Source organism: Achroia grisella, unplaced genomic scaffold, assembly GCF_030625045.1.
Source record: "Achroia grisella isolate CSIRO2021 unplaced genomic scaffold, CSIRO_AGI_Agris_v1 utg402, whole genome shotgun sequence".
Classification (NCBI taxonomy): domain Eukaryota; kingdom Metazoa; phylum Arthropoda; class Insecta; order Lepidoptera; family Pyralidae; genus Achroia; species Achroia grisella.
Window position 1 is genome coordinate 6,120,548 of NW_026712841.1, and position 20,074 is coordinate 6,140,621.

General features: G+C 31.0%; 1 protein-coding gene and 2 non-coding genes across 4 annotated transcripts in view; 2 read left to right on the plus strand and 1 right to left on the minus strand.

Moving 5' to 3' along the window:
- Nucleotides 1–1,081: 1,081 nt before the first annotated feature.
- LOC131844326 (uncharacterized) overlaps nucleotides 1,082–20,074 on the minus strand; it is a 37,309-nt gene continuing 18,316 nt past the window's right edge. The window contains exons 2-8 of one of the 2 annotated variants that reach the window (XM_059193184.1): nucleotides 9,158–9,260; nucleotides 7,925–8,233; nucleotides 6,354–6,551; nucleotides 3,998–4,216; nucleotides 3,353–3,436; nucleotides 2,550–2,635; nucleotides 1,082–1,588 (exon numbers count right to left, since the gene is read on the minus strand). In XM_059193184.1, the coding sequence (XP_059049167.1) occupies nucleotides 1,450–1,588; nucleotides 2,550–2,635; nucleotides 3,353–3,436; nucleotides 3,998–4,216; nucleotides 6,354–6,551; nucleotides 7,925–8,233; nucleotides 9,158–9,253 (1,131 nt within the window). In that variant the 5' untranslated portion in view covers nucleotides 9,254–9,260 and the 3' untranslated portion in view covers nucleotides 1,082–1,449. Of the gene's footprint in view, nucleotides 1,592–2,549; nucleotides 2,636–3,352; nucleotides 3,437–3,997; nucleotides 4,217–6,353; nucleotides 6,552–7,924; nucleotides 8,234–9,157; nucleotides 9,261–20,074 lie in introns of both variants that reach the window. The other variant, XM_059193183.1, reaches the window with a different exon arrangement.
- Nucleotides 7,506–7,577, plus strand: Trnat-cgu (transfer RNA threonine (anticodon CGU)). The gene has a single exon. It is a non-coding gene; the product is annotated as a tRNA-Thr (tRNA).
- On the plus strand, nucleotides 8,883–8,964 carry Trnas-aga (transfer RNA serine (anticodon AGA)). The gene has a single exon. It is a non-coding gene; the product is annotated as a tRNA-Ser (tRNA).

Below are 20,074 nucleotides of genomic sequence, written 5' to 3' on the forward strand. Positions count from 1 at the left end.
ACCATATTTTCTCTTTTGCTATACTTAAACAACAAACAGATGCGCTTACTATTGTTGCTTGTCCAATAAAATGTGTTAATTTAAAAATAGATACATATTTGCTAATGAAACATGTACCTAATAATAAAGAAATTAATATAGTAACATTTATGATCGTAGCAAACCTCCCTGATATAACCCACCTGATAATTTACCTACTAACCAAATACCATATTTCAATTAATCAACTATTTAGAATCACGGTTAAACGTTAAAACGGTAAAATCATGATTTATATGAAATAAGTTTTCTTTTTTGAAATCTTACGATGCAGTGTTTACTATTTATTGTCCCGTATTTATACATATAGTTGTTATTTAGTACTTTTAAAATGTATTTTGAGAATTATATGTTCTTTATACTATTATATATAAAACTTAACTACATAGCTTAGAACAGAGTTATAAGTTACTTCTCTGTTAGTGCTACATATTAGGGACGGATTTTAATCCACAATTTGTCGAAGAGCATTGTATCAAATTTGATCATTTAGAATTTGTTTAAAAGAATAATTCATTTCTTAAAATTGTCGTCTTTTCATTATAGACAAGTTTGTTCATTAGACAAATTTAATTTTAATTAAATCACTTATCATTAAATATGCACTGTTATAAATTTAAACAATTCATAATTTCAAAATTTCAAATAATGTTAAAGTACTGGATTTTCTATAAACGATATTCTATGATATTATTTATAAACATATGTCCTACTTCTATAAAGTATTATGATCATCATCATAAAAATTAAGCACCTTGGATTTATAATAAATTCATAAATTTAAATCTATAAAAAAATTTAATTCCAACTGAAAAAAAAAAATAATTTCTGTCCAACCAGATTAATGTGTTGTTTGTATAATTGCAAATTAATGTTAATAAATGCATTTTAATGGCAATTTTTTATACCATATCATTATTTACGTATACAGTAAATAAAAATAATAAATTAAATACAAAATTACGAATTCTATGTAATACTAGCATTTATTTAATTAAAATGAACTTTAATTTAAAGAAATTTTATATTTCGGAACTTTAATTTGTCTAGAAAATATTCGCTGTATTGTTGTATAAAAAAAATATATGTTTTATAAATATCTATAGATCCGGAGATCAATAAGAACTTGTTATTGTCATTAAAAACAAAAATAATTTAAAATGACAAGTGGTACGTATATTGAAAAAGTACGACTGTAGGATTTTAAATATAAATTATTTCCTACATTCTTTGTAAACATTTAAAAAATCCAGATTAATAAGATTGTACTGTCTAGAGATGATAAGTTAAACATATTTAATAATATAAACATGTTTTTAGACGATGCATCGTCATTTAGGCAAGACACATCTTTTATAGAAACTACAATCTATATACCTAAATACTAGTCCAGCTATTGGAGAAGTCAGTCTACATGTATAAGTCGAAATCGAACCCGTTACCCCCGCTTAGGTAATCGTATAAGTACACTGCCATCTCGTCGAGGGCTTCAAACCTCGGATCACTGAGTGGGTCCTCGCGGGCGGATCGGGCTGACCTGGACAGCGACCTGCTGAAAATAAAGGTGATTTACTTAGACTGAAACAATAACGAACAATATTTATATTATTCTTACTTAAAAAAGATTAAGTTACTTAATAAAGATCCACTTATCTTTTCTAAGTTACTATAGAATAATAATAATACGCTGGACCATCTTATCCCAAACTAAGAAGACCTAGTGTTAAGGATACTAGACAAGTGATAGAAATATAATAATATTTTTTTCGTTAATGTATTAGGTATACGTGTATTATGTATATATTCATTTTATACATAGAAACCACTCAATCCAATACAAACAATTATGAATAAAAATATTTGTGTCTTGCGGGAAATTGAATTCGCGAACATCGGATGTAAATCACTGACCACCCAGCTCCTAATTGTCAATTGGGTTATCATGCATCATTGATCTTTAAAATTGACTAAATACCGTATTGGAATTATCTATAGATTAAAGTATAGAGCCGACTGAATAAAAACGTGTCACAAAATTGACAGACAGTCATTTTTTTTTTATTTTATTCCATTGTTCTTGTTCTGAGGTTTTTCAGACTTGATGTTTTATTTGAAAAAATATTCAAATCAAAGTCAAAGGTTTCACTATTTTAAATTGTTTTGGCGGACTTAATGGGTATAAATTCTATTTTATATTACCTAATACCGTGACCTCGTGCATGTGGCATATGATCAATGAAAACAGTATATAACAGCGCCATCTAGTCCCAAGCTAAGATCTTGTGTTATAAACTGATACGACTAACTGACTAGACAACTGATATAAATAGATAGATACTTTATTTGTAAATACAAACATAATATATATATGTATTTATAATAAAAGAAAACTCATCATGGATACAAATATTCAGCCAGGAATCGAACCCGCGACTATCGGAAGTAATGCGGTGTGCTAAACCGCTAGACTACCGAGGCCGTCATGCTGTCCACATTATGGTGTAAATTACCTGAAGTCAGTATCAGTATCCAACTCGTCCTCACTGGTGAAACGCTCCCGGATGTCCTTCATTATACAAGCTTCCAGCTTCTTGTGCTGTAAACATAGGGCACGTTTCATAGATCAACATTTTTGCTAGAGTTTGTTAGTAATACTTTATTTATTCGATTTAATATCCGACAAAATACATTAATAAAGTTTACATTTTATACAATCAGGGTTTTAACCGGAACGATCAATATGCACCTGAATTCAAGTTACCTATATAAACAGCAACAGGGACATAAAGTCGTCATATGTCTCAAACGTCATTCCAGAGGGGTGAGGTATCATTCTTACTTCACTCATTCATTTTGTATTCGCACAAAATCTTAAATATGTAATGCTGAACAACATTTATTTAAATTAGCAACATGCAAGTACTTTGCGCGTTCTTATTGAATGAGCGGTAGAATAAAAAAATATTGTATAATTATTCAAAAGTTCTTATTTTAAGTTTATTTGAATGTAGATCTATTTCTATACCTTTGTATCCTGTAAATTCACTGATTTAATTCTCTCATCAACGAAAACACAGTTTATAAAGGAAGTCACTTGATGAAATACAGTTGCCACGTAGGTGACTTTGTGCAGTCTAGCTCCATAAAACGAAAATATAAGACTTCTGACTTTTCAAAGTCGACCTGACCTTTTCTAGTCTCCTTTACGAATATATATATGTAGTATTTTAGGATACAATAGAGGACAAAAGACGTGAGATAAAAAAATTAGGATAGTCTAATATCTTGAAAGGAAAGGGGATTGGGAACTTACCTTGTAACATCGGAAGAAAAACATGGGCTTGATGAGCTCCTGCGAGAGAGGCGCCACATCACGCTTCACGTCTGGTACGCATTGCTGAAACCAAATACAGAAACAATGATTTCCTATACATAACCATGCTTGGGTATATAAGACTGTGCTCAACTGTAGATGAATCATTAATTGGGTTTCCTGAGTCATAGGTTGATAACAATGTGTTGTGTGCGACATATTGCCTGCGTACTTTAATGTACCCCAGAGAATGTTAATCTAACCTTACAACCAAAACACAGTTTACAAATAGGTGAGATTTGAAATAGGTGAGACTGAGGTAGACGAATTCTTATTTAATTTTTAAAAAACAATTACAGTGGCGCGGTTTGGTCGCCGAACAGTCAATACTAGGCTTCCAAGCTGTATTCGAACTCTATGCAATGCTTGGTGATGCCTCGTTCAGAGGCGAAACACGTGTCGCAATACGGGTGTAGATTCAATAACCATTAGAGAACCTCATAACGGTAGTCAAGTTTTCGCACTATAATATTTGTGATCTCACATATGCTAATTGCAGCGGAATTAAATAATATAATGAATTTATATTATTTAATTCCGCTAAACACTAAAAATAATCACAGTGGGCATATTAAATGAGCTCACCGAAAACTTCTGACAGAACTGTAGCCCGTCTTGTATGTCGCCCTTGAGTTCACTGGACACCGGAAGGTTGGCGATCCTTTGCGTGATCTGCTCATAGTTCGGCTCAAGGGTGTGGTCGATGTAGCCAAGTTCCTGCATCACGCATGTGATGTTTTTCACGCGTCCGCCAGAAGGTCCACGGGAGATCATATCCAATCGATCACGAAGACCCAAATCGCGCTAAAATGAATTAAATTAAATAATAATTTATAAACACTCTGTTCTGTACATAAATTATTAGATTGATTGATTCATATTTATGTCCTTATCTTATTTATTTTTGGAATCTAGAGTTATATTATAATTATATAATATTTATTGTTCATATACAAATATGCAGATCTTAGTTCTAGTGATAAGAGAAGAACAGATACTCGTATTTAGGAGTACAATTATTTCAGTTTAAATTACAAAATATATGAATGGCTGAAGTACATACTATAGAGCAAATTATGGCACATGAATAGATTATGTTCTGAAAAACTGTTCATAAACACATAACTAAGTAAAAGAGCGTATTAGCTCGTAATGTATATACATATTTTAAATGTATATTTTAGTGAGAACATAAAATAACAAATTCAACGATTTGGAGGACAATCTAAATGATTAAATACATTATACTTTCCAAGTTTTTGATTTTTTCTGTTAAAATATAACTATAGTAAAAAATATAAATCGCGACCTTCATAGATCAATTGTGCTCGCTCTTTCTTCAGAGTTACCCACCAGTTAGTTGACGGTCTACGTCAGGGACAAGAATTGAAGGATATTCTTAGGAGCGATGGTTTTCGATGGTTGTCATTTCCTCAGGTGTAAATTTTACAAAGGAAATATTTCGTTTATGCATAAATGGGCTGCAACCACATAGGATGTGTAGTGGCGTTTCCTATATATGTAATAATTAATAAGTTTATTAATTTTCTAAACGATCGATTTAGCGACAATCGAAAGTACACGACCCTGAGCAGAGGTTTTAATCCCTCAGCGGCACTCTCAAATTAAAGTCGTAGCTATCCTTCGAACTGTAGTAAGTTTACAGCTAATCCATAAGTCCTTCCGAGGATTTCGCTCGCCCTCTGGATTAGTTCTCATTTTCTTTCAGTGAAGTTGTAAAGACAATCGTCTAACAGCATTAAAATATTTCAATAAAATGTAAATAAAAACAAATTGTATTCGCCCAGATACTTAAATACGTTTTAGATTACGAAATTATAATTTGTATAGAACAACGACGTGTAATTATGCACGCCGTATAAAATAAACAGAGAAATATTTATTCCTGATGTAATGGAAAATTTAAAACATTCATCACGAGCGTGACATGTCTTACGTTAACCTCCACAGAATGTAAACACATAAAAATACATTATTAAATATAATGAGACAATACACGGTGGCTATTGAAGACCCACGTAACATATTATATATAAAAACACTTGAACAATCATTCTTTTTATAACTTTTCTACAGCTATAAAATGTCAGACCGTTCGGACGCTTGCGAGTTCCGATTTCTATGTAAATTTAATGTTTCAAAAACAATTACTAGATATATACCGCGGCTTTGTTCGTACATTTTTATTTTTGTTTTGACACGTTTCAATTGTAATTTCGTTTTGTACTTGGAGCTGTAAAGTACGTAAGATACCTTTTATACATAAAAAACCGGTCAAGTGACTCATACGCCGGAGTTCCAAATTGAAAAGCTAATTCAAAATCTTTATTCGCGCAGAAAATTCTAGTATCTATTTAAAAAAAAAACTAACTAAAAATAATTGAGATATCCTCCTTTTTCAGAGTCGGTAAGAAACAAGAAATAGTTTCCAAGAGCAATATTTTTAGTTTAAGACTAAATACCGAGGTTTTCGATAACATAACTAGATCTTGAAATATTTTTAATAAATACAAATCAAAAATTTATCATTATTACTAAAGTAGTATTTCTTTTATTATATCTAATTGAAGCAACAGCATTTAATAGCACCTTATTCAGAATTTTAAATCGATATTATTAGCTGTTAAACATTATGTAGTATAAAACAAAGTCACTGTCGCTGTCTGTCTCTATGTATACCTAAATCTTTAAAACAACGCAACGGATTTTGAAGCGGCTTTTTTTAAAGATTGATTTAAGAACAACGTTTATATGTATAATACATGTACCACTCGCCAAAGCCGGGGCGGGTAGCTAGTAAAACATAAAATTATGACAGACGGACGGACAAAATCGTATCAGTCTTTATAGTCTATTACCTAAATCACGATAGTGAATGAATGAGTGAATCAAAGAACGAATGATTAAACATATAACTCACCGACATTCTATTGGACCCGAAGTAAGGTTGTTGGTAATACCCTTGCTGCTGGTATTGCTGGTACGCGTATGGGTTGTACTGTGGTCCTGGCGGGTAGAACCCTGGAGCGCTGTACGGGAACTGGTAGAACGGTGTGGCGGGGCTGAACGGCCGGAATTGTGGATTCATTGGCATCATGTACGGCGGCAGAGATGGTTGCTGTTCGTATTGAATAAATATAATCATTTCAATAACATCCACGTTGTAATTGCACCTAATTTTGATGGCCTCTGTAGTGTAGCTATTTAGCACACTGCTTTACATTCGATGTTCGCGAGTTCGATTCCTCGCTCGATACAAAAATTTGTATTCATGGGTATGCTTGTTTGTATTGCTCTGGGTGTTTTCTATGTGTGTTATGTATGTATTAACAAAAGAAATATATCTAAGTATATAGGGGTTGTCTAGTACCCATAACACAAGCTATGCTTAGACTGAGACTAGATGGCGCTGTATAAATTGTACAGACATATTACTACTAGGTACTTTAATTACTATTTATTTATAATTAATTGTATAGTAATAATAACAATGTAATAGAAATAGATATAATTTAACTTAATTTACATTTTTTTATGGAACGAATGTGTATTAGATACTCAAAACATAGATATACTGAACTTTGTGTGAAGATGATGATATCGCTGGTAAACTTGTATAGTAGGTATTATGTACTTCTAATATATCTTACACTATGTTAACAGGTCATTCCTGAACTTCCATGGACTAAGGTGTCATGCTTCCGGACATTGTAATTTCAATAAAACTTATCAGCCTTAAAACCTTAAACATAGCTTACATAGTAAACTGTTTCGCGGTAGAAATAGGTAAGAGACACGCAGACGACTTTCTTCTGCGTTTCTAAATATATAGGTATAAACATTAACATGTACACTAATTAAAAGCACGTAGTAGGTACCTATGTAAAAAAATATATAGGCATATATTACTATTTACTTTGTGCTATATCTACTGATTATTTTATTAGGTTACAAGAATTTATATTATAAGTAAGGAAAAATAGTAAAATACAAAACTTTAAAAAAATTATAAATTTTTTTGCTTTAACATGTTAGTAATAAAGTGAACGTATATTTCGATATAATGTTTATCGCCTCTTTAGCTCAGTGGTAGAGCACTGGTCTCGTAAACCAGGGGTCGTGAGTTCAATCCTCACAGGAGGCATCTATTAAAATAATTTTTTGTTACTTTTTTCAGTAATTTAGACATACTTTAAAATGTTAAAAAAGATTTGTTTTATTTTATAACATTTTTTTAAAAATTCTAAGATTTAAAAGTAAAATTTTATTGCCAAATGTAATATATAATTTTTATTTGTTATTGCGATTATGTTAATAATTGAAGTGATTAATGATTTGTATGAAAATTAAATTACTTCAATTTTTAAATTATTTATCTAAAGTGCAGTTAAATGTAATTTCGCTAGTAGCGCCATCTCTTGGTACAGACCAGTATTAAAAGTGCTAGGCGGTTCATGTATGTAAGTTGATTTTCCAAAAATAAATACTTACCCCATGCGGTCTAAATCCGAAAATGTTCCCACTTCCGGAGGCAGATTTTAGGGGCTGGCCTTGTTGTTGTTGTCCTTGATCTAGAATATTATCATTTCCAGAACTATGTAGAGCGCCATCTGTCGGCTTAGTGATGGTTTGTGAGTTTGGGTCCATAGAGAAACCGGGTGGCAGTTTGCCGAGGAAAATAGGTGGTGGCGGGTTTGGCGGTTCGTCAAAAGATGGCGGCGCTGAGCATTTAGCATAGGCGTCCTTCATTTCGTTACGAATCTGTTTGACAACTTCGGGACCAAAACAACTTTCATATATCTGTAAATTAAAGATAAAATTAATAATGATTTGTTTTTCTTGTATTAGTTTTAGATAAAATTACTAGAATAATATTGCGTTAATAATTAATTCGTAAGCAAATTTTTATAACCGATTTCGTGACTTGGCATCAAGAGTAATATTTTTGTTTGATACAGTATTTAATATAATTACTATATGTTTTCTTCTGTTCTTTTTATCGTATTTGTGGTTAAAGTAAACAACAAAATATCTTTCGATTGAAATGTTATTGGAGAAGAATTGAAATTAATTTCTAAAGGTACCTAACCTCATTTTTATCTTAGAAACAAAAAATTACTTGCTAATGAGACGAATGAATGAAGGAATAAACACATTAAACAATAAATTTGTTATGAAATAAAGTATTCATAATACTTTGCTGTATACGTTTTTGGAAAAATATAGTAATTACAATATAGGTTATATTATTCCAGTATATATTTTAGAAGTTTAAATTATATTAAATAAGTAAAATAAATATAGAATTATTGTATATTTGTTATAACAAATTGCTGAATTTGAAGTATGTTATATTTGTGCACCTTTTAAAACGAATGTCATTCGTTTATAATAAATTTCACTGTTGCTTTATTGTATGTCAAAGTAATTTTCGTAAAACCCTCTGTCGGCAGTCGTGGCCGAGCGGTTAAGGCGTCTGACTAGAAATCAGATTCCCTCTGGGAGCGTAGGTTCGAATCCTACCGACTGCGAACTTTTTTTTGTTGTTATTTTCGTTTCATTTGCACCATAGAGAAATATTAAGTTACGTAGGATCTGATTTTCTTATATGAGGAAAATTCAAGGTAAACTAAGATGATAATATTGTTTAAGTTCTGCGGCAACAATGATCAGAAGATTGCGTAATTCTTTTTTCTACTTATTTAATTATTAAAATCATTTTACCTTCATCATGGCATATTTCTTGATGAATCTGTCGTCACTGCTAGCGGCCGCATGTGCCACGCACGCAAGGCACAGAAAAAAGAGGTTTTGAATCATTTTGTACCTGTGGACAAAATGTATGAAGCGTTACTCAAAATCTTATAAAACAAACAACAAAATATATCTTATATCTATTTTAATAAAATTAAGGATATCTACCAAAGTAGACTTTGTAATTCGTCTATGTATGGGTACACCTATTTTATAAACAATAACCGAATGCAAGAAAGAAAGATGCTTTGTAATCGAAATTTCGGATGTATATAAGTAGAGATTAGGTAGTGAAACTACAGGTTAATAAGCAACACTTCGCAGTGCTCTGGAATGGTAACGCTGTATCTTGTGTGTCACACGATTATATTTTCAATCGTAATATAAGTACATAATATATTATTTTATTTATTTAATGTATAAACCTACATATTTCAACACTTAGTTAATTTAAACTAGTTATAAGTATTGTATTAAACCCGTTTATAATTCTAAATAAATAAATAATGTGATGGCAGTGATGCTGTTCATGTATTGACCACGGTTACCGTTTACCATAAGGTGGACCGTCAGCTTGCTCGTATATATTGCTATTCCAAACGAGCATGCGGCTCACCTGATGGTAAGGGATTACAACCGCTCATAAGCACCCGCAACACCATGGGAATTGCACATGTGTTGTCGGCCTTTTAAGAAAGAATAGCTTTTTTCTTGAAGGTTTCAATATCGTATCGATTCGGAAATACCACAGCTGGAAGGCGATTCCACAATGTCCTATATGTCCTACATATAGATCTTTATAATTTCTATATAAGATTACATGGGCGTTTGTACCTTACATTAATATAAATACACATTTGAACGCGGTTCATTAACATTGATTACGAAACACCGTTAAAGCCTGCTACGTGAGATGCCCATAATTTAAATAACATACATTTTAAATTATATAATTAGCTATTCTAATTAACCTATTGTCTTTTATGTATATTACTTAATTAAATAATTATTTTATTTGTAGTGGTATGGTAAAAAATATACCCAGTTCTAAAAGGAAGAGATTTTCAATGTCAATTCGACTATACTCTATTTTTCGACTATAATTCGATTACTTGTGTATATTTTTCGTGTGTTCCTACGAGTAGATATATTTTTGGATGTTTATTAAAGAATTAAGAATAATATTTGTTTTAATGAAATCAGTGTGATTGCAATAAAAAATACATAAAAATTTAATCTTTATCTTAGCGGGGAAGGGGATTGTTACTACTTAATATGAACCAATAACCATAGCTAGCAATGTACTGTGTCATGTTGACCTTGTGCCACGTGGTCCCCCTGGAAATCATAGTGAATTTACCACGTATGGCTAAATTAAATGCCTTGACCTCATGCTCGTCTTATCATCCTCCACTGGTGCGGAAACCGTTAGCACAGGCGGGTGATTTCCATTATCATCCATAAAAAACCTTCATCTAATCCTAATACTTGAATTATTAGATGAAGGTTTTTATGGATGATAATGGAAATCACCCGGATGGATGATAGTGAAAATTACACAATAACCGGTTAAACCGTTACTCAAATTAGCGCGCACAAATGTATAGACAAACAGACAAAAGTTGTAACAATTTTTGCTAATAAAATGCCCTAATAAGAGTTTTATTCATATATCTGTCATGTAGAACATAAATCAGTTACATTTTTTAATATGTTTACATTGAGAATGATAAATCTTATTGAATAAAAGATTATGTTATTTACATATAGGAGGCATGGCTTCTTCATCATTTTGCTGTTACGGTACGATAAAAAACTTAAAATAAGAAATGTAAGGATATACCGCTTTTTATTAATGAGGCAGTTATTTTATCTGACGTCTTTGTACTATACTGGTAGGCAATTAGTCCTTAATTACACCAAAGACGTAAATAATTTAAAAACTACAGGGTTACACATGTATTTCAATATTATATTAATTAAATTCAACTTATGTTGCGTGAATTAGGTAAAAAGTATACGATGTTAATAGAGACACAATTTATTAAAAAAATATATGTATTTGGAATGGCAAACGAGGTGACGGCTATACTGAGGGTAAGCAGTAACCATCGCCTATATACATGAACAGCACTACAGACATTCTTCTTGTATTTTCTTCTATAGCAGTCGGTTGTTATTTTTACGACCATTTATGCCAGCCTTATATATCAGAGACACGCAATGGAGACAGAAAGTATATCCAAAACACCAAGGAATTTTAGTTTTTCTGGTGTAGAAACTGGAAAGGAGACTACAGATATGTCATGTTATCGTGAGACCACTCATGCGTTGCTATTCCCGAGGACGAATATATATTTACGATATACATTCTTCTTATACTCACATTATGATTTCACAGCCTAATTGGACTCTAAAATGAGTCATTGTCAGTATCATTCTGTTGGCTAAAATAGGCTTGTTTGCCACCTACGTTGTATAAAAAATAAATAGGTGAGATTGAGGTACCCACACTGCCAACTTGTTACAGTCCACCTCTAGTAAAGTCAGTATTCTAATCTGTTCAATTATATATCGAGGTAGTAAACATAAAACATACCTTTTGATATCGATAACATTTCCAGATATAGTCAAGTAGGTATTTTATCGATATTCAGCCCTTCGTAATCACTATAAACGTATCAATTTAACTTAATATAATATGATAACATGTTATGTTACTTTATATGTTTATGTTTACAATTTTTTTTTATCATCACCATTTTTTTTTATTTATTACTCTTTATTGTACCCTTAATAGGTTGTCTTATTATCAGTTGAGCGAACTCTTCCAGACAACTTTTGGGTAGAGGAGAGAAAACAGGTGTGTGGTGATTGGCCCGTGAATGGAATGAAAGAAACATATATAATAATAATAGTAATATATCAAACATACACACAAGTAATAAACGTCATACGTGTATAATAGTTTTAATAGAAAAACATATCTACCAACCTTAGTTGCATATCATATTATACTTATATACCTACATCAAGATAACGCAAGCAATGGTTTACAAATCACCGGTGGTTGATAAAATTAATATTTTATTAATCTGTCTGTATATTTAATAGGAATGGCTTCAGGGGTCTAATTATAAATTACATATATAATGTACGCATAATGTAGAATGAATAATTAAAATATTGTACAGCCTGTTTAAAACCTTTTTTATATAAAAATATTTATAAACATTATAAAAACAATTGAAATAAATTCATATATGTCAACAGACAACAGTGTTTGATTTTTATCCGTAATAATATAAAATATAGTAAAAAGAACCGGCAAATACATACATTTAGTGGTCCTTCGAGCCGGATAATAAAGGCAGGCTTTGTAACATTATCATCAACCTAGTATTTAATAATTCATAAGGAAGTTACCAGAAATTGTCCAGAATGGTTCCTAGGGTTCCTTGAAACCTCTCCACGCGTCGACTTAGGACGCTGTAGAGGTTAATCTGATTTGGTATATTGCTAGAGTAGCTACCAGTTCCTCCATTTCTCAATATCCTCCATCCTTTTACCTTTTAAGTACCTATTAGAATAGTCCAAAAAGACGTTCGTGGTAGCCCTACGGGCAGTAAGTGCAGGGCATCGCCCCGGCCTTGTGCCTGCTCCTGGTATGTACGAGACGCAGCATCTGCCTGTACTTGCGTAATGTAATTAGTGTTGCATGCCGGTCGATGCATAAGTCGATGCTATATTTGTACATAATTTGAATAGTAGGTACCCACCTATGTCTATTACTAGTGAATGTAACTACATTTCTATTTCTTCGAAACCACTACTTCAATTAAATTTGTTTGTTATTTATGGATGTCGAAAGTATAAACATCAATAATTTTTATATATATTCTTTACTATATGCGCCCGCGACTTCATTCTTGTATTACTTTGATCAAATAAAGTAAAAATATTCAATTGGTTTATTGAATAAAAAGCCAAAGAAAAAGTTTCATCAGTCTAGCTTCAAAAAGGACGAATTTCCATACAAACTGTCAAACCTTAAAAGTAACATCTTAACAAACTTCGAATATAATATTTATTTATATTTAATCAATAGCTTAAAAAATAAGTTTCAAGTTTATAGCTTTAAACTGACGATACTTCCATACAATCTTTCATGTCACCTTTCAACTTCTTACAACCATTTTTCGCATTAAAAAGTAGCCCATGTCCTTTCTCAGGGTTTAGATTCTGTGTACCAAATTTCATTTAAATTGGTTCAGTAGTTTTGACGTGAAAGCGAGACAGACAGTCTGTCTGTCTAGAGTTACTTCGCATATATAATATTAGTATAGATTACACCTATAGATATTCATATATGGATTGTATTTTATAATATACTAAATATGAAAGTACGTCTGTCTGTTTGATTGCTACCTTAACACGACTGAAACGGTGAACGGATCTTAATGATGTTTGATGTTAATATAAATTGTATCACGAAGATGTTGTGAACATAGACTATCTTTGATCTAATACGGCAGACATAAGCACGCCGTAACAGCTAATTTAGTAATTTTTTTATTGTTCTAAAAGGTGTGTAATAATGACTCATAGAATATTTTTTATTGAGAATATATAAAATTATTAGAGTTAATAATTCAACTAAGTGTTTGAAAATTATAGTACTTTGTTTTAAATGATTCTGGTCTCACAACTTTTTATGGTATCTGTAGAGTCTTCAATGCGATGTCAGTATTATAAGGTCACATTAGTATTACATGTTATGTTATCTATGGTATTAGTAATATTTTTTATCTGCGACAGTGTTATGTTACTCTTAGGCATATAGATCAGATTTAAACCTAGATATGACCACTATTATTAAATATTATATTCAATAATACGGTAATATCTAGTCATAATTCATGTCAACCAGTTTATTCAAAAATATTTTTATTTTTATGAACTTAGAGCGCAGGGAATTCACCCCCACACGCAGCTTCCTCCTGCGTACACTTAGATTATGGAAGGAACTATCTGCCGAGGTTTTCTCTATTTAAATTTAGACATTTAAAATAATAATTATTATAACCCCAAACAATTCACATAGCGCCATTTAAACCCAAGCTGAGTATGTATTATGGATACTAGGCAACTAATACGACTGCTTAAATATTTTTTGTAAATACATACTTACTTAATATATATAGAAAATATTTAGACCAATACACACAATGAATACAAATGTTTGCACCGTGCGAGGTAGTGATGAACCGAGCAGCTTACATTTAAAATAAAAAATAAACAGTGAATAATATAAGGAAATGAAATTATCAATACATTTCGATTTCCTACTGAAATTCAATCTGAGATTTAAATTTGTGATATTCTAAGTTCGAAAAACTTATGTTTTTATTATGTATGTACCCACATATTAACGTAATTGGTTGTTTCTACATATATGGGTTCTACGATATTAGATATAATTAATAAATATTTATAAAACTTGACCGTACTCGTTGAAGATCTGGATCTAAAGATATGCAAGTTTTTAATCATACCATAATGAATACAGGATTTCATATACTTTTATTTTAAAACAGAGAATGCGGTCTTTTTTTATTCAATACTGATAGATTATCTAATGGTAATAAGTTCTCATGTCACTAGATAATTGTCGTCTCGTTTATAGCTGTCATTTATGGATACTACGCTAAAAATAAGATTATACTTATAACTGGTTTCCGTTTCCTTTTTTTAGATAGAATATATTTTTTGGTACCATAAAATAAAGAAAAGGCATGAACAATATATTAAAGGACACATATATATATATATATATATATATAAATATCCCCTTGGGCACTTTGTGGCTCAGACGTGCCGTATAGGTAGTTTTTTGTTGATCCATTTTCACTTGTTGATCCGGAGGCCTTTTGTTGATCTAATGCCAGCTGACCATATATAAATGTTGATCCGTTTTGAGCCACAACTGTCACGACGGGTAATAATAATAATTAAGCGATTTATACACGATTTTATACAAATCCACCTTTTTGGCATACGACCACTTCTTGATCCAATTCAAACGGGCCAATCAGGGTGCAGCATTTGCCAAGGGCTTCCTCATTGGCACGTTTGGGCTACTACATTATGGCTACAGTAACTTAATAATGTCTAGCTAGTATTTCAAGAATAATAGTCTATCTAATCTAAATATTTATAGAAATCAGTCTGGAGTAACGTGACTCCAGATCAAAACTCAATACTTGTTATTTTTTGGACGGGAATCTTTCCTTTTGTAACAACGTACTGAGCGAATGAAGAGAAGACGCAACAGCGGATCTAGGGGGGAGCGTCATGGAGGTCTTGGGAGTCATGGGGGGTCATGACTCTCCCCCCCTTAGCCCAGGACTTAGGTAGACCACTAATTGAACTAAAAAATAATTAAACAGCAAAATTTTTTGCACGATCGGAGTGTTGGTGCAGTAGTATTAATTATAATTAAACATTGTTACTTAAAATATAACACTTAAAGTACTATAACACTAAAAGCAAAATGAGTATTTTCAAAATACTTTTACAGAATAAATTACTTTTGAGTTTTTGTCCAAACCTCAGATATTTTATTTATTTTAGGTATATCAATCATTACATAGTACAGTATAAAACAAAGTCGCTGTCGCATCTAACAAGTACATAAATAAAGAAAGAAGACTTTTTGGCTCTGAATATATTTCAAAAGTCAATTACTTGTGTTAATCAATTTATATACTCGTTCTTATTTCATAGTACTTGTTTTGATCCGAATGTATACAGATACCGTAACGGTCTATTAATTATGAATTTATTATACCTAACCTAGATATTTTATTTTGACGAGACTCCGTGTAGTAGTAGTATCCGATAAGGGTATGCGAACCCTAAGTATTATTTCAAAATGACCAGTAATTTCGAAGAAATAAGCCTTTGAATTTCAAATCAACTTACCAAACGGACGCTCAAGGTTCGATTCCCGCCACCGATTTTTTTTTGTTATTTTTTTTTGTTTTGTCTTTATTTTATATTTTAAATTAACTATTTTAATAATGAAATGAATTTAATCGAACAAAAAATTGTTAAGTATTAAATTAATTTTAATTTACATTACCTAGAAAGTATAATCTTTCTGAATTGTAAAGCAGCTAACAATTATAGTAAGATCTTATAAATAATTAACACAACAAGTAAAACATTTTAAATGTATTTTCTTTATTATCACAAAATATTTTTTATGCATAATATAATAGTTAATATCACTTAAAATTAATTTAATACTTAACGACGTTTTTATCGATTAAATTCATTTAATTATTAAAATAGTTAATTTTAAATATTACTTTAAAAAAAAAACAAAAAAAAGCCAATGGTAGGAATCGAACCCGGGATGGCTGTGTGGTAAGTTGGTACACAGGTACATTCCTAACTAGTAAAATTAATTTAATGCTTAACTACGTTTTTATTATAAATTAATAGTCGTATAAATTAAATTGATTATTAAAATATTAAATTAAAAAAAGAAAACAAAAAAATAAATAATAAAAGTAAACGGACGGAAATAAATTCGAACTCGGAGTGTCTGTGTGGTAATGTGGTATTGGTACACAGGTACACTACTAACTAGGCCATATTGGTGTTGTTTGTTATGGTGAAAAAACTAGTATATATATAAGTTACACGTACAATTTCAAAGACTTATTTCTTCAAAACTACTGGCCATTCTGAAATAAAACTTTAGGGTTTGCATATGTAATGTTTGCATATAAAATAGGATTAAAGGTTACCAGTGTATTTACACTTTTACTGAACAAACAGAGTTGTTTAATACTGAAAATATTGTGTGGAAGGCATCAATTACTTTCAGTGCATTTATAGCTTTGCTCTTTTTTCTAATTATTATTATTAAGTTTTAAAGTGGTTGAATTTTACGTAGAGTGTTTTTATACGTTATTTCTAATTTACCATTTATTTTAAGTTTTTTAAACTCTATTCATCGAGACCTATCTAATGAGTCCAAACACGATATTTCTGCTGTAAGTTTTCGAAGAGTATGTTCATCATCTGATAATACTGGTGCCAGCATGAAGTCAAGGTTAACAGATAACTAATTACTTTTATTTCGTCAAAATTTTTAGATTACGTATAATAAATTCATAATATCGCTACCTATTCAAATCAAAACAAGTATTAGGTACTTCATGTACTAGTATATAAATTCATCAACACACAAGTAAATGATTTTTAAATATATTCAGAGCCAAAAAATCTTTGTGCATTTAAAAAAAATTGCCGATACGGATTCACTATTGCAGGAAATTGTTGAAAAAATATATATCGAGTATAGGTATCTACTACTATCGACGAATACATTTGGCAACAACGCATGGTCTCGGTCGGAACGGCAACATCGCATATTAGAATACAAAGATAGTGGTAGAACGCGGAACGGCAACATGTTGCCGTTCCGCCACGCTACCGTTATAGTGGTAGAAAGAGAGAGATAGTGGAATCAGCAATATCTACGGATCGTGGCTGGATCAACTAAGTGAGCAAGTGTATATATATATATATATATATACATTTGTCTTTAATTCAAAGGAAATATAAATAATGAACGCATCACATTTAAAACAGTAATAAGTACGTACGTAATATTATCACATGGTAACAGCACGTATTATGGCAAAAATAAACATCGGCTGATTCGAAAAGATTTATTATAGTAATAATAGTAATCTCAGGACAATTCACACAGCTTCATCTAGACCCAAGTTAAGCTAGCTGAAGATTATGTTATGGGTACTAGACAACTGATATAAATACAAAGATTTTTTTTCGTAAATACATATATATTATCTATACATAGAAAACACCCAGACCGTTACAAACAATCATACTCATGAATACAAATGTTTGCAGCGTGCGAGGAATCGAACCCTCGACCACCAAGCAGGAATCAAAGCGGTGTGCTAGATAAATCGCTAGACTACCGACAACTAGCTGTACACGCGACTTCGTCCGCGTGGAATTTAACTTCTTATATTTTAGAAAAATAAAGTGAAATTCCACACGGACGAAATCCCGTGTACAGCTAATCATCAATAAAAAAACACGTAGGTATCTCTAATATATTATACACTAGCTGTTCCCGCGACTTCGTCCACATGGTTTTTAACTTTATTTTTCTAAAATAAAAGTAGCCTAAGTTACTCCTTGTTACATCAGCTACCTGCCAAAAAAAGTCCCGTCAAAATCGGTCCAGCCATTTCAGAGATTAGCCGGAACAAACAGACAGACAGACAAAAATTGTAAAATATGTTATTTTGGTGTATGTACCGTATTTATATTCATATGCAAGTAGTAAACAACGGTTATTTCAATATTACAAACAACAGGCTTCAACATCCTCAAGTACCACAAAAAAGATGTTTTTTCTATCAAATAAACCGTTTTTATTAAAAACAAGCTGTTCCCGCGACTTCGTCCGCGTGGAATTTAACTTTATTTTTCTAAAATAAAAGTAGCCTAAGTTACTCCTTATAAATCAGCTACCTGCCAAAAAAAGTACCGTCAAAATCGGTCCAGCCATTTCAGAGATTAGCCGGAACAAACAGACCGACAGACAGACAGACAAAAATTATAAAAATTGTTATTTTGGTATATGTACCTTATATATATTCATATGCATGTAGTAAAAAACGGTTATTTCAATATTACAAACAGACACTCCAATTTTATTTATATGTATAGATTATTATTTATTTATTTATTTATTCATCCAAAATAATACAAATTGTGTAGAATAACGTAGTAACATTACAGTAAAATTACAGTAAAATTTTGTCAACAACATAATAGCAACTTAAACATTAAATCTCGGTATATCTATAGACTAGTTGGCCCCAGCGACTTCGTCCGCGTGAAATTTTATTTTATTTTTCTAAAATAATAGTAGCGTAAGTTACTCCTTATTACATCAGCTACTTGGCAAAAAAAGTCCCGTCAAAATCGGTCCAGCTATTTCAGAGATTAGCCGGAACAAACAGACAGACAGACAGACAAAACTTGTAAAATATACCGTATTTATATTCATATGCAAGTAGTAAAAAACGGTTATTTCAATATTACAAACAGACACTCCAATTTTATTTACATGTATAGATGTATAGATTAAAAAAAAAGTAACAGTCACAAGGCTAGTCGTATGCCTAATATATATAATAATGTAATAAATTCATTTAAACAGAAATTGCGGGAACATTATTTAAATTTCTAACTTTTTTACTGTCCTTCTCCTTTTTTCACATCTTTCTAATATATCCCTATAGTTCTGTCTATATTTTCTGTTTTTCTTACTTTCAATTTGAGACTGTACTTATAATTTGATTATCGGATCATTATGTATTTATTTATATAGAATATTTATACATTTATGGGTTATATTTACATATATATTTATGTATGTATATTGTTATTTTTTTATAAAAATTTATATTTTTGCTTTGTTGATTTATATATCTTTTTTTGACATTTCTTATTTGCACTCATAGTTGCCTGGTAATTAACGCGGCAAGATATTACGTCCACCACATGTACAAATTTTTTTGTGCATTAAAGTTAAATAAATAAATAAAAATACACTACTGTTTAATGAAAATGCGTATTGTCTAGTGCTTTGAGATGTATCAATATAAGGTCAACAAAAAAGTCCGTGATGGTATATGTCCATCTCTTAAGGATAACCAACAATAACCATTTATCTTTTATATTTTACGGGAATTTTTTTTATCGTATGTTTCCCTTAAAATCATGTAAACTATGTTATTATGTCATAATCTAAAGAAATAATAATAT